This window comes from Ranitomeya imitator, chromosome 3, assembly GCF_032444005.1.
Source record: "Ranitomeya imitator isolate aRanImi1 chromosome 3, aRanImi1.pri, whole genome shotgun sequence".
Lineage (NCBI taxonomy): Eukaryota > Metazoa > Chordata > Amphibia > Anura > Dendrobatidae > Ranitomeya > Ranitomeya imitator.
The window spans coordinates 387,078,698-387,093,443 of NC_091284.1; the positions used below are offsets into that span (position 1 = coordinate 387,078,698).

The following is a 14,746-nucleotide window of genomic DNA, read 5'->3' on the forward strand; positions in this document are numbered from 1 at the left end:
TTGTTTGCCTCTTGTGCAACTTTCAACTTCCTGTCCTTAAGTGTTTCCCATTCAGTCTTTCTACTTTCTCACTACTCTGGAGATTGTGGGGAGTGCATAGGCCTAAATCTGACCCTACTGCTGACCAGATCTCCCGTGTGAGATTTGCTGTGAATGCGGGTCACTGGTCACTCTCTATCACTTCTGGGACCCCATATCTGCATATCTCATCTCTGAGAGTAGCTTCTTTGCAGTAGTGTTTGCTGACTGGTTCCTCACTGGGAAAACGTCTGGCCATCCTGAGAACATGTCCACGACCACAAGGGCATATTTGAATCCCCTACATGGCGGCGCCTGGATTTAGGCTCCAGTCTCTTCGGAGGCATGGTCTGGCAAGATGATGTGTGGGAACTTTCTCCATTCTTCCAGAGTTGCATTTGCCGCAGGTCAAACAGCTGCTAGTGAACTTGGCTGTTAGGGTGGAGATCCCTGGAGCAAACCAGTAAGCACCAATCAGATCATTCATCTGTGTCTTTGATCTGTGTGTGGGCCCATGTGCCCACTGGACCACCATAGGGTACATGCTTCGGGGTAAACAGGGTTTGTAGTCCATAGTGTATACCCTTCCTTCTTCATGTTTTGCTCCCTTCCGCATCCAGCATACGTTCTTGTCTTTTGGGGCTTGCTCTTGCAGCTTTTTAGCAAATCCCAGGACGTAATCCAGTCAGGTTTTTTTTTGTCTTTAGTCGTCATGAAGTAGCTGCCCGGCTCTACGACCTCTCCCACTTCTCCATATTGTCTTCCTTTGGCCGCTTCTTTGGCTGCCATATCCGCCATGTTGTTGCCTCGTGCCTCTGCTGTGTTCACTTTTCCATATGCTTTGACTTTTAGACTTGACACCATTTTTGGAAGTTGAAGTGCGTCCAGCAGGTCCTTGATGGCTCCATGATGCTTCAAGGTTGTTCAACTTGCTGTGATGAAGTCCCTTACAGCCCAGATGGGTCCAAAGTTGTGTGCTATGCCATGCGAGTACCTTGAATCGGTGTATATGTGCGCAGTTTTGCCTTCTGCAATCTGGCAGGCCTTCCTCAGCGCTACCAGTTCTGCTTCCTGGGCTGACAGACTAGGCGGCAGACTTCTGGACCACAGGATCTCTTGATTGCTGGTCACTGCACATCCCGTGTGGAATCTTCCTTCATCATCTGCAAATCAGAAGCCATCCACATAGAGGATCAACTCTGCTTTGGTCAGTGACTCTTCTGCTACCTTGGGTAGTCCTGCTGTTTCCTGTTGCATGATGCTGAAGCAATCATGGTCATCCGACTGGAGCAAATCCAGATCCCTGCGGAAGGTATCATGCAGATTTTGATCAGAATTTTGATCTGAGGGTCCATACCTGTATCCCCCCTTGGGAGTGTGAATAGAGTGGACGGGTTGAGGACTGTGCATCTGGAGATGGTGACATTGTCGGGCAGGAGTAGAGAGCACTGGAGGCGAAGATGCCTGCAAATGCTGCTCTCATGCAGGAGGGGGCTTCCCTTGCAACTGGATCCAGGCGAGCTGAAAAGTAGCCCAAAGGTTTCTGCTTTCCCCCTGAAGCTGCGTCAGGACTCCAGTAGGAAGGCCTTCTTTTTCCATCAAGTAGAGACGGAATGGCTTCTCGTAGTCAGGTAGGCCTAGTGCTGGCGCTGAGACTACGGAGCCTTTTAACGTCTTGAATTAGCTGAAGGCTGCATCTGTCAGGAGAAACGGGGTTATGTTGATGCAGTCATACAGAGACTGCATGGGGACCTAGGCATCAGGGATCCAGGCTCTGCAATACGAAACTAGACCAAGGAAGGCCTGTAGCACCTTTGGAGTTGTTGGAGGAACCATCTTCTCCACTGTGGTCATCCGGTCATCTGTCAAGTGTTTCGTCTGGTGAACAATACAGTGTCCCTGGAACGTAACTCACTTCAGACACCACTGGACTTTGTTCTTTGAGACCTTGCAGTGCTGCTCCGCCAGGTAGAGTAGGAGAGACAAGGAATGGGCTTTACACGTATACAAAGGAGTAGATTGTCCACGTATTGTAGCAGGGTTACTTCTGCATGTTCTGTGACCCAGTTGGTGGGGACTGTGGACATTGCTTTGGTGAACTGTGAAGGGCTGTTCTGGGCCCGCTGTGGCATCACTGTCCATGTGTGCTGTGCCCCTTGGTGCATTTAGGCAAACAGGAACTGGTCTTCCAGATGAAGGGGAACACTGGAGAAAACATTAGCCAGGTCGGTCACTGTGAACACTCTTGCTGGGGAATTGGAGTTTCAAACACCATGGCGTCATTCACCGCTCTCAGGTCATGTACCATTCTGAACTTGGCTGGCTCTCCTTTTACAGTCTTTTTCTTGACCGGGAAAAGCATGGTATTGCAAGGCGATGTGCAAGAAACAATGATTCCTATTTCCAGGTAGATCTTCAGTTGGTCAGACGCAGTTTGACTCTGAGCGATGGGCAGGGGATACTGGGCCTTACGAGGATATGGAGTGCCTGGCTTGAGTGATACCCGCACTGGGGCAACTTGAGGTTTTCCCACATCCTTGGGTCCCTTAGACCATAGACTTTCTGGTACTACGTCCAGTCCCTCCTTGGGTAGGCCTCCGTCGGTTGTTTGAGGTTCTTGTAGGGCCACCAGCATGATTCTTCTTGGGTCAGGGATGAAGAAAGTGTCACGGTCCCATCTTCCTGGAACATTGTGGTTGCCTTCAGCTTCTGCAGTCGGTCCGCTCCAAGCAGGTTGAGTGGCAGGTCCCTGACACCACAAACTGGGACAGGATAGAGTGTCCTGGCTGAGTGCACACGCTCAGAGGCTTTGTAAGCTGTGAATGTCTGACTTGACCAGCAATGCCCATGCAAGACACAGAGGATTCTGATAGGCAGATGGGATCGGGGAGTTCCACAGGTCTCATCACACTTCTGGCTGCACCGGTGTGCAGAAGAATAGATCTGACAACGCCATCCACTTTCAGGGTAATTTGAGGTATTGGTCCTGCAGATGGGGTTTTACATGTCAGGAGCATAGTGTCTTGCGGACCTGGCTTGCTTGCCCCTGTCCTATGGATGGGGTACTTCACTGCTTTCTGTAATTCTTCCTTGACATGTTTCTCTGGACCAACTCTTGGGTTGCATAGGGGCTCTGCACTGGTTCCGGAAATGGCCAAACTTGCCACAGTTGCAACACTTGACACTTCTTCTGTCTTTGTAGGGTGGTTGTGCTTCCAGGTCAGTGGTCACCATGAGAGGGGCCATCTTCTGCACTCCTGGTTGGGACTCAATCCCTTTGGCTACTGTGGACAATGGCATGATGGGCACTGTAGCGGCAGCGGGGTCTGGCCTGCTGATTAAAGCTGTGGGCCCTGCGGGGCCTGGTGGTAAGATGGGGCCTGCAGGTGCGTCCATGGCGAGGCCTGGGGGTGCCATGAAACCAGCAGCTGCATCCAACCCGAGGTCTTGGGGCATTACAGGGGCTGCGGCTGCATCTGCCACCACTTCTTCCCCCTGGTTTGACATAGCTTCTCCCCTTTGCTAACCTTGTTGAGGTCAGTGTCTGCTCTCCGGAGTCTGCAGCGGTTCTTCCGGTGTGTCGCTCGGCACTTTGCAGCGTCTTCACTTCAGGCTCCCCTTCCGGCGTTCTCAGCAGCACGGCACCCGTTTCCTTCTTTGCGCTCTTTGTGGCACTATAATGGCGGCAGTTTTGGCGACAATTGGCAATAAACAGTCTCCTAGGCGCACATGACCCGTTTTGCTGGGTCAGTCCACTGTTATTGACCTGTTCTCAGGCCTAGCCACTATCAGTGGTTTCCTGGTTGGCTGTCTCAGTCCATGAAAAAAAGGCCTGTGCTGACATTTGCCTGTGTATCTAGTCATGAATGGTGAAGCTCAAGTCTTGGAATACTTGCATTATTCTGCCATGAAACTTCTTTACAGACTCTGTCTTGTCTTGGCTCATGTCATGTAAGCTGAGGGCTTGTCCTGGCAATTTGCCTTTGGCCCACTCTCTGAGCTGTTCAATTAGCTGTGGCCCTGACTCCCAAGTGTGTGCATCTAATTCTGCTGGAAGTATGAATTGTTCCTTCATGATTGGCCAGAGTGCATCACCTGCTTTATTTCCATTTATGGCCCAGAGATCATTCCAGGTGGCTGCATATGTTCGCTGGTTCTGCTACATTCTTCGGTAAAATGGCATGGGATGCATCCCTGGGTCTGGAAGATTGTCACCTGACTAGGGGTGAAGTGCACATAGAATAATAGTGGTTCCTCTATCTGCCCCTGCATTCTTGGTGCCAGTGGGTTTCTTTTCCTAGTACTGGGCAGCATGTATGATGTTCCCTCCTCATCTTCATCAGAGGAATAGTTGTGATAGCATGTGCTGGGGTCATACACTGACTTATTTTGGACTTAGAAGTTACCTTTTTGTGCGAGGATGTCTCCCCCCTTGCTGAAGCATAGGCTTATAGTTCTATGTTGGTGTGAATGTAGGCAGCTCTGACCGGTGCTGAAGTTGTACATTATCAGCAAATAATGTGGAGAAAAAGGAGAGTGTGCCAAACGCTTAACAACAGCAGCCACACAAAGCGCTCATGCCTACCATCGCTTCTTCCATCTGCCACGCCATAGGCCACCATAACCCAAAACAGTGTACCGCCCGCTTCCCTACAGCAGCCACACAAAGCGCTCATGGTGACCATACATTGTACCATCTGCCACGCTCTAGCTCAACAGACACAACCGGTCATAAGCAGTCACAACAGCGTACCATCCGCATCGCTTCAGCGGCGGAACGAAGCGGTCATGCCGAACAAACTGAGTTCCATCTACCACGCTGTAGCCCACCAGTCACGACCAGTCACGACCAGTCACAACAGCGTACCATCCGCATCGCTTCTTCCATCTGCCGCGCCATAGGCCACCATAACCCAAAACAGTGTACCGCCCGCTTCCCTACAGCAGCCACACAAAGCGCTCATGGTGACCATACATTGTACCATCTGCCACGCTGTAGCGCAACAGACACAACCGGTCATAAGCAGTCACAACAGCGTACCATCCGCATCGTTTCAGCGGCGGAACGAAGCGGTCATGCCGAACAAACTGAGTTCCATCTACCACGCTGTAGCCCACCAGTCACGACCAGTCACGACCAGTCACAACAGCGTACCATCCGCATCGCTTCTTCCATCTGCCGCGCCATAGGCCACCATAACCCAAAACAGTGTACCGCCCGCTTCCCTACAGCAGCCACACAAAGCGCTCATGGTGACCATACATTGTGCCATCTGCCACGCTCTAGCTCAACAGACACAACCGGTCATAAGCAGTCACACCAGCGTACCATCCGCATCGCTTCAGCGGCGGAACGAAGCGGTCATGCCGAACAAACTGAGTTCCATCTACCACGCTGTAGCCCACCAGTCACAACCAAGCACAACAGCGTACCATCTGCCACATTGTAGCCCTCCAGTCACAACAGTGTACCATCCACTTCGCTTCAGCGGTGGAACGAAGCACTCATGCCGTCCATACAGCGTTCCATCCACCACGCCCAAGCGGTTTACATACCTCGAAGCAGCGGTGCAAAGCGTGGTATATTCAGCGAGGTACAAAATTCCGATGTCCAGGTCCACCAAGTGTCCAAGTACGAAGTGAAGAAAGGAAATTTTGAAAGCAGTGAAGTGGCATTGGGAACAATAGCGCTCAGGTGACAAATTTTCCAACCAATTGTGTGCACAGAACCTTTGGCCTATCACCACACTAACTAGTGGCACAACACGCCCCTTGTGAACAACGTCACGCACAGATTATGCAAAATTTGCTCTGAATCGTCGTGTGTGACACGACCGTACGACTGTCCCATACGACTTCTACATCGCAAATACGTCATGAATTTATCGCTTCAGCGTCGTGCATCGTGTAGTGTGACCGCAGTCTACGATGTTTGAAACGATAATTAAGCGACGATGCAACGTCACAAATCGTGCCGTCGTAGCGATCTAAATTGCACTGTGTGACGGTACCTTAAGACAGGAGGTGGAAAGAGCTTGGATGTGCGGTTTTAAGGACAGGGCAGAGTCAAGGGTTACTCCGAGGCAGCAGACTTCCGCTACGGGAAAAGCGTGATGTCATTAATTGCGATAGATAGGTCAGGTAAGGAAGATCTATGAGATGGAGGAAAGATGATGAGTTCAGATTTGTCCACATTCAGTTTGAGGAAGCGAGAGGAGAAGAAGAAGGATATGGTGGCTGATTGACACTCTGGGATTCTGGTCAGCAGAGACGTGACGTCTGTGCCAGAGAGGTAGATCTGAGTGTCATCAGCAAAAAGGTGGTATTGGAATATATCGGGCTATACAATGAGGTCCAAGCCCATGCTGTGTTGGTGGCTGGTAACACTGAGGCTTGTTTCCTCCGTCCCCTCCCGCCAACTATAAACAACAGAGAGGGGCGGATTATCCTCGTCATCTGACAGTTGCTCGCCCATTACCTGTTCCTCCTCCTTCTGTTCCTCGGATCTTGCACCTTCGATAACAGTTTGTGTGTTATCACCAGCCCCCCTCGATCGCAGTAATCCACCCTCCCTTGACACCCACCTGTATGATGACAGTCTGGAACTTAAAGACAATGGTATCCCTTTTGTATCCTCCACTGATTCCTCCTCTTCTTCTGGGACCACTGCAGTGCCCCAGAGATCTGGTCGCTGCAGTATGACACTCTGCCACTAAGGGGAGCAGTGGTATGTCTGATGGCACTGAAGGAATTCTCCTGACCAGGTATCACCAGAACACATTACACTTCACACTCCGGCCACTAGGCGGAGCAAAAGGCTTTATTTATTGGGCCCCTCCTCACACTGGTAAAACTAGGGGTTGGACAGAAAGTTAGTCAGAAGCTGACTGGGTTGGAATCAGGCAACATCCCGTGGCAGGGGGTGTTGCAGGGAGAAGACACAGGGGGGTCCCTGTCAGGCGTGGGAACCTGGCAGGTGCCTAGCGAGCAGAACAGAACGTTACGGAGCCTGCACCTCCTGTGGCGGCATCCTAAGAAAGAGATAAGAAGGGAAGGATATTGTGGAACAGTGAGAAACGAGATCAAGCACAAAGGAGAGTCGTGCCGTGAGACCGAGGCAACATCTTACTGAGGCGTGTAGCCGGTGGCCGGAACACCGCGGGAGTAACTGACTTCAGGCCTTACTTCAAACTCCGCAGGACAGTTAATTATAGGTTGGCTATCTACCTTAAATTTCCTAAGAAGACATAGGGGGCAACATTGGGAGAGGGGCGTCTCTAGGGTCCCGGAAGACCTCCAGGCCTTCCCATCATATGGGTGCGTCCTAGCCAAATCATACTGGGGGACGAGAAACTAGTAACATCTGGAACCAAAGAACGAGAGAGCTGTAGAGAACGAATGAACAAGAACGGCAGTTGTGAGGACTATTCCGAATGCTCAGCAGGGTAGCACTACAACACACAGGCGCTAGTGGTAGGCAACGATTTCCATCTGCGAGGGAAACTCTGGATGTGCCCATCGGACCGGCCGATCTCAGATAGCCCTGTTAATCGTGCTCTGGATTGAGGATCCTGAAGCCTTCAGTAAAGAGGTAAAGAGACTGCAACCTTGCAACCTTGTGTCCTCGTTATTGACTGCACCTCACACCATTACCATCTACCTTACTGGGAAGCCCTGGGGACACACTTCACCTGTGGGAAGGTATACCATCCAGCTGCCATTCCATCACCCCAGCGGACCCCACAGCAGCGTCGGGCACCCTGACCGAACACCACAGGTGGCGTCACAAACCCCTGACAGACTGCACCACCTCTATTGGACGCCCCTTAGCAGGGTCGCGGACCGGGTCTAGCCACCGTGACAGCCTCAGAACCGAACCAGAGAGGCCCGGTACCGAGAACTCGTGGCCCTGTGTCTGGGGGCGCTCCACCACCATCTCCTCCCGTAGGCTATTCAAAGTCAGCTCCAGCATATAGATGATCGGAATAGTGATGCTGATGATGGCATCATCAGCGCTAACCATATTAGTAGCCATTTTGAAACTGTGCACAAGGGTGCAGAGGTCCTTAATCTGTTCACACTCTGTAATCGTGATATGCACCATGTCTGTAGTCTATTGGCCCAGGCTATATGACATGTACACAGGGTGTGAAACGGGAGCAGAGCAGAGCTGCAGGGAACAGGACAGGAGCAGAGCAGAGCCGCAGGGTGCAAGATGGGAGCAGAGCAGAGTCACAGGGTGTGGGACGGGAGCAGAGTTGAGCGCAGGTCAGGAGCAGAGCAGAGCCGCAGGGTTTGGGACAGGCGCAGAGCAGAGAGTGGGACGGGAGCAGAGCAGAGCATGGGCTGGGAGCAGAGCAGCAGGGTGTGGGACAGGAGCAGAGCCGCAGGGTGCAGGACGGTAGCAGAGCAGAGCCGTGGGGTACAGGACTGTAGCAGAGTAGAGCCGCAGGGTGCTGTACAGGAGCAGAGCAGATCGGCAGGGTGCAGATTGGGAGCAGAGCAGAGCTGCAGGCTGTGAGACAGGAGCAGAGCCGCAGGGTGCAGGAGAGGAGCAGAGCAGAGCCATAGGATACAGGATGGTAGCAGAGCAGAGCCGCAGGGTGCGGTACAGGAGCAGAGCAGATCCGCAGGGTGCGGGATGGGAGCAGAGCAGAGCTGCAGTGTGCGGGACGAGAACAGAGCAGAGTTGCAGGGTGCGGGATGGGAGCAGAGCAGAGCCACAGGGTGCGGGACGGGAGCAGAGCAGATCTGCAGGGTGTGGGATGGGAGCAGAGCAGAGCAACAGAGTTGGGAGCAGAGCAGAGCCATGGGGCGGGAGCAGAGCACAGGATGGGAGCAGAGCAGAGCCACAGGACGAGAGCATAGCCATAGGATGGGAGCAAAGCAGAGCCGCAGGACAGGAGCAGAGCTCGGGATGGGTGCAGAGCAGAGCCATGGGACGGAGCAGAGCCACAGGACGGGAGCAGAGCAGAGTGCGGGATGGGAGCAGAGCTGCATGGTGTGGGATGGGAGCAGAGCAGAGCGGCAGGGTGCAGGACAGGAGCAGAGCGGCAGGGTGCGGGATGGGAGCAGAGCAGAGCCGCAGGGTGCAGGACAGGAGCAGAGCAGAGCCGCAGAGTTGGGAGCAGAGCAGAGCCATGGTGAGAGAGCAGAGCACGGGATAGGAGGAGCAGAGAGGCAGGATGGGATCAAAGCAGAGCCGCAGGACAGGAGAAGAGCAGAACCACGGGATAGGAGCAGAGCAGAGTGTGGGACAGGAGCATAGTGCGGGATGGGAGCAGAGCAGAGCGGCAGGACGGGAGCAGAGCAGAGCCACGGGACGGGAGAAGAGCAGAGCGTGGGATTGGAGCAGAGCCGCAGGGTGCGGGTCAGGAGCAGAGCAGTCGCAGGGTACAGTATGGGGGGAGAGCAGAGCCGCAGAGTGTGAGAAGGGAGCAGGGCAGAGTCGCAGGGTGTGGGATGGGAGCAGAGCAGAGCCGCAGGGTGTGGGATGGGAGCAGAGCAGAGCGGCAGGGTGCATGACAGGAGCAGAGCGGTAGGGTGTGGGACGAGAGCAGAGGGGCAGGGTGCGGGATGGGAGCAGAGCAGAGCCGCAGGGTGCGGGACAGGAGCAGAGCAGAGCCGCAAGGTTGGGAGCAGAGCCATGGGGAGAGAGCAAAGCACGGGATAGGAGGAGCAGAGCCGCAGGATGGGATCAAAGCAGACCTGCAGGACGGGAGAAGAGCAGAACTGCAGGATGGGAACAGAGCAGAGTGTGGGACGGGAGCATAGCGCGGGATGGGAGCAGAGCAGAGCCGCAGGACGAGAGCAGAGAAGAGCCACGGGATGGGAGAAGAGCAGAGCATGGGATTGGAGCAGAGCAGAGCCACAGGGTGCGGGATGGGAGCAGAGCAGAGAGGCAGGGTGCGTAACAGGAGCAGAGCAGAGCGGCAGGGTGTAGGATGAGAGCAGAGTGGAAGGGTGCAGTACGGGAGCAGAGCAGAGCCGCAGGGTGCAGGACGTGAGCAGTGCAGAGCCGCAGGGTGTGGGACAGGAGCAGAGCAGACTAGCAGAGTAGGGAAGGCTTCAGGCAAGGATACAAACAGGTTCAGGCACGGACGTAGTTCAGACAAGGTCAGACACAGGAAAAATTTCAGGATGAATGCTTCGGGCATGGGTACACAGCCCTCAGGGTGACAGAAACAAGACAAACAGCTAACAGGAACACATACCTGGGTATATAGCCCCCAGGGTGGCAGAAGCAAGAGCAGGGACGCGACGGAACCTGGCAACTTGGTAATAGGCTGGGGACACATTAGGAATGTGCACATTGTCTCTATAAGACTAAGAAAGTGCAGGCGCTGCTGCCCTAAGCATACAGCCAGGAAGTATGCACACAGCAAGCAGAGGACATGAGGTTCACAGCATGGAGAAGACAGAGGGCAGAACACACAGCATGGCCCGGAGTGGTGAGCAAATTGGTGTATCAGCCTGATGGGAGATGGGAAGCCATGCAGTGATGTCAGCAGGGATGTTACAATTATGTTCGGAGAACTAGTGATTGGGCTATATATAAAAAGGACTTTGATTAGGCGACATGATAGGCCACCCTAAATAGATGTGCATTTAGGGAGCTCCTAAAACTGGGTAAGTTGTAGTTGATTCTAATTTCTTGAGGTAGAGCATTCCAATGAATTGGTGCAACTTGGGAGAAGTCTTGGACCCGAGAGTGGGATATACGGATTAGTGCGGATGTTAGTCGGAAGTCGCTTTCATAGCATAGAAAACGGGTAGGCTGATAAACAGAAATATATACTGCTGTTTGGGCACATGGCAGGGCTCAGAAGGGAAGGAGCACTAATTGAATTCTGGAGCTCAATTTTGTCTGGAATTGATTGCAGATGCCATGTGTCATTTGAGGAGTGCCTGACATGGCAAAACAGCAAAAACTCCCCACAAGTCCCCACATTTTACAAACTACGCGGAAAATTCATCCAAGGGTTCATTGATCATATTGACACCACGGGTGTGTCATAGAATTTTATACCATTGGGCAGTGAAGAAAAAATAATTAAACTTTGACCACCAAATATTTCTTTTAGGCCCAGATTTCACATTTTCACACAGGGAAATTTATTAAGTAAAATATGCACTCAGTTTTTGTATTCTATTCCATTTGTTTCCAAGTTGTTTCCAAGTTTTAAAATAAATAACAAGCCATTTTCTTTGCACTGTGTTGTGTATTGCAGCCCTTGAATAAGTGTCTGTTCATAGCATGTAGAAGTTTTTGCTGCATTCAATAATAACGGATGCAAAATGTAAACCAGACCGATCCCAGGATAATCAGTGGGGCTCTGACTTTGTTTGCATCTAATTTGTCTTAAATTTATCTTAAATTTTGTTTCTCAAAAAACTGAACTAAGACCCCGATTAGAGCTATGAGTCTTTTACTAAGCTGAGTTTTGCCATTTCAATCAGTGTTTTATCAGCAGCAGATTAAACAAAACCTTGGTGAATTTTGCCAACAAGCTTTTGAATTCACTCAGTAAAAAATATTTTAGACTAAGCCAGAAATGCATCGCTGTCTTCACTTTTTTATGAATTTTTGTCCTCATAGGGCTGATTTGCCGCATAATCCGCTGTCACTCATCTATCCCACAGAATTGCTTCACGTGCACGCTGTTGTCATCAGTCATCGATGGGCGTCGGACTCCTTCTTCATGACTGACACGAGGGCCACCTTCCTTGAACTTCTCTATCCATTCATACACACTTCTTCCCCACAAAACAATTTCTCCATACTGTGCACAAAGCCATTCATAAATATAATACCAGATAAACCATTAGAACACAAAAAATGAATTACTTGCTCTTTTTTCCTGCAAATTTCAAGTGTGGGAACCATTGTTTCTCACACCACAGTCACACATTCAAACCTGCACAGCAGAGACTATGGAGACAGAGTCCTCGTAAGGAAAGAGCTGAAAAGAAAGTACAGCCAACAAAATTTATGACATAATCCAAGTATGGAAAATGTTTGGCTCACCCTCCTGTCTTGCTAAAAAGTCTCAAATTTAAATCCCTAACTAGGCAAGGCAAGCGGGAGCTACACTACATTCTGTCAAGCCATTTGTACAACTAAAGTTATTATTTTATAATTTTATAATTATATTTATAATGTAACTACAGGTATCTAGTTTATGAGACAGGAGCCTTACTTGATTTTCTTGAGGATGCAATCCTTGTTATAATTTACAACTTTGTTTTATATTTTGTTCCTGCAGGTTTAAGACTGAAGTAAATTATGACACCCTGGAGGTGAGGGATGGAAAGTCTTATTCTTCTCCATTGATTGGGGTCTATGATGGCACGCAGGTTCCCCAGTTCTTGATCAGTACCAGCAATTTCCTCTACCTCCTCTTCAGCACTGACAAGAGCCACTCCGATGTCGGTTTCCAAATTCGCTATGAAAGTAAGCCTTATCTTTATGTAATATTTACATGCTGGACCATAATATCCCTTACAGTTGTGTGAAAAAGTCTTTGCCCCTTCCTGATTTCCATTTCTTTTGCATGTTTGTCATACTTAAATGTTTCAGATCACCAAACAAATATAAATACACACGTGGTCAAACTTGTTGGTACCCCTCATTTAATGACAGAGAAACTCACAATGGTCACAGAAATAACTTGAATCTGACAAAAGTAATAATAACTAAAAAATCTATGATAATGAACAAATGAAAGTCAGGCATTGCTTGTAAACCATGCTTCCACAGAATTAAAAAAAAAAGAACTTATGAAATAGGCCTGGACAAAAATGATGGTACCTATTCGCATGGTTCTTAAATTTCTGAATAATATGTACAACTGTAGTCACAGGAACATCAAGCTGCTTGGAGGTGGTCTTATAACTTTTACCTTTAACATGTTTGTCTATAATTTATTTTCTAATCTCCTGAGACAACTCTTTCCTTCGCTTCCTCTGGTCCATGTTGAGTGTGATACACACCATGTCATCAAACAGCACAGTGAGTATTTGTAGCCCTATATACAGGCCCACTCACTGATTCCAAGATTGTAGACATCTCTGATGTTAGTTAGTGGACACAGCGTGATTTAACATGTCCCTTTTGTCACATTATTTTCAGGGGTACCATCATTTCTGTCCAGGCCTATTTTGTGAGTTTTATTTTTTTTTTTAAATTCTGTGGAAGCATGGTTGACAAGCAAACAGAACTCATCATCTTTCCCCCATCTCAGTTAATCCCCCCCAACGGACCTATCCATTACAGTAAATGACTGCCCACTCTCCCCAGTCCCACAAGCTCGCTGCTTCGGGGTTATCCTTGACACTGATCTCTCTTTCAAACCACATATACAAGCCCTTTCCACTTCCTGCCGACTTCAACTCAAAAATATTTCCCGGGTCCGTACATTCCTAAACCAAGAATCTGCAAAAACTCTAGTCCATGCCCTCATCATCTCCCGCCTTGACTACTGCAACCTCCTGCTCTGTGGCCTCCCCTCCAACACTCTCGCACCCCTCCAATCTATTCTAAACTCTGCTGCCTGACTAATCCACCTGTCCCCCTGCTATTCCCCATCCTCTCCTCTCTGTAAATCCCTGCACTGGCTTCCCATTACCCAAACACTCCAGTACAAAACCCTAACCATGACATACAAAGTCATCCACAGCCTGTCTCCACCATACATCAGTGACCTCGTCTCCTGGTACTTACCTGCACGCAGCCTTTGATCCTCACAAGATCTCCTTCTCTACTCCCCTCTTATCTCCTCTTCCCACAATCGCATACAAGATTTATCCCGCATATCCCCCTTACTCTGGAACTCTCTACCACAACATATTAGACTCTCACCGATCATTGAAACCTTCAAAAATAACCTGAAGACCCACCTCTTCCGACAAGCCTACAACCTGCAGTAACCACCGCTCAACCAAGCCACTGCACGACCAGCTCTACCCTCGCTTATTGTATCCTCACCTAACTCTTGAAGATTGTGAGCCCTTGCGAGCAGGATCCTCTCTCCTCCTGTACCATTGTGACTTGTATTGTACTGTATTTGTTTTTATTATGTATTCTCCTCCTCACATGTAAAGTGCTATGGAATAAATGGCGCTCTAATAATAAATAATAATATCTGACTTTCATTTGTTCATTATCATAGATTTTTTAGTTATTATTACTTTTGCCAGTTTCAAGTTATTTCTGTGACAATTGTGGGTTTTTCTGTCATTAAACGAGGGGTACCAACAGTTTTGACCATGTGTGTAGATCTCAGTTACTTTATTTCTCATTTGCTCCAGAATTTATTTGGATCGCGGCTTGATGTCTAGCTTTTGAAGATCATTTGGTCTACTTCACTTTGTCAGGCAGGTCCTATTTAAGTGATTTCTTGATTGAGAACACGTGTGGCAGTAATTAGACCTGGGTGTGGCTAGGGAATTTTAAGTCAGCTTCCTAAAGATGTGATAAACCATAGTTACTTTATGTTTTAAGGAGGGGGAAATCACTTTTTTCACACAAATAGAGCCCTGTAAGTTTGGATTACTTTTTCCCTTAATAATAAAGACCTTGATTTAGAAACTGCATTTTGTGTTTACTTTTATTATGTTTGTCTAATATTTCAATTTGTTTGGTGGTCTGAAATATTTAAGTGTGACAAACATGCAAAAGAATAGGAAATCATGAAGGGCAAACATTTTTTCACACAACTATAGATAC

The 14,746-nt window shown here is 49.5% G+C and overlaps 1 protein-coding gene across 1 annotated transcript in view; it reads left to right on the plus strand.

Annotated features, from left to right (window-relative positions):
• The window catches only part of CSMD2 (CUB and Sushi multiple domains 2), a 1,686,610-nt gene that overhangs the window by 1,353,286 nt on the left and 318,578 nt on the right, over positions 1 to 14,746 (plus strand). The window contains exon 17 of the mRNA XM_069756979.1: positions 12,285 to 12,472. Within this exon, the coding sequence (XP_069613080.1) occupies positions 12,285 to 12,472 (188 nt within the window). The remainder of the gene's footprint in view (positions 1 to 12,284; positions 12,473 to 14,746) is intronic.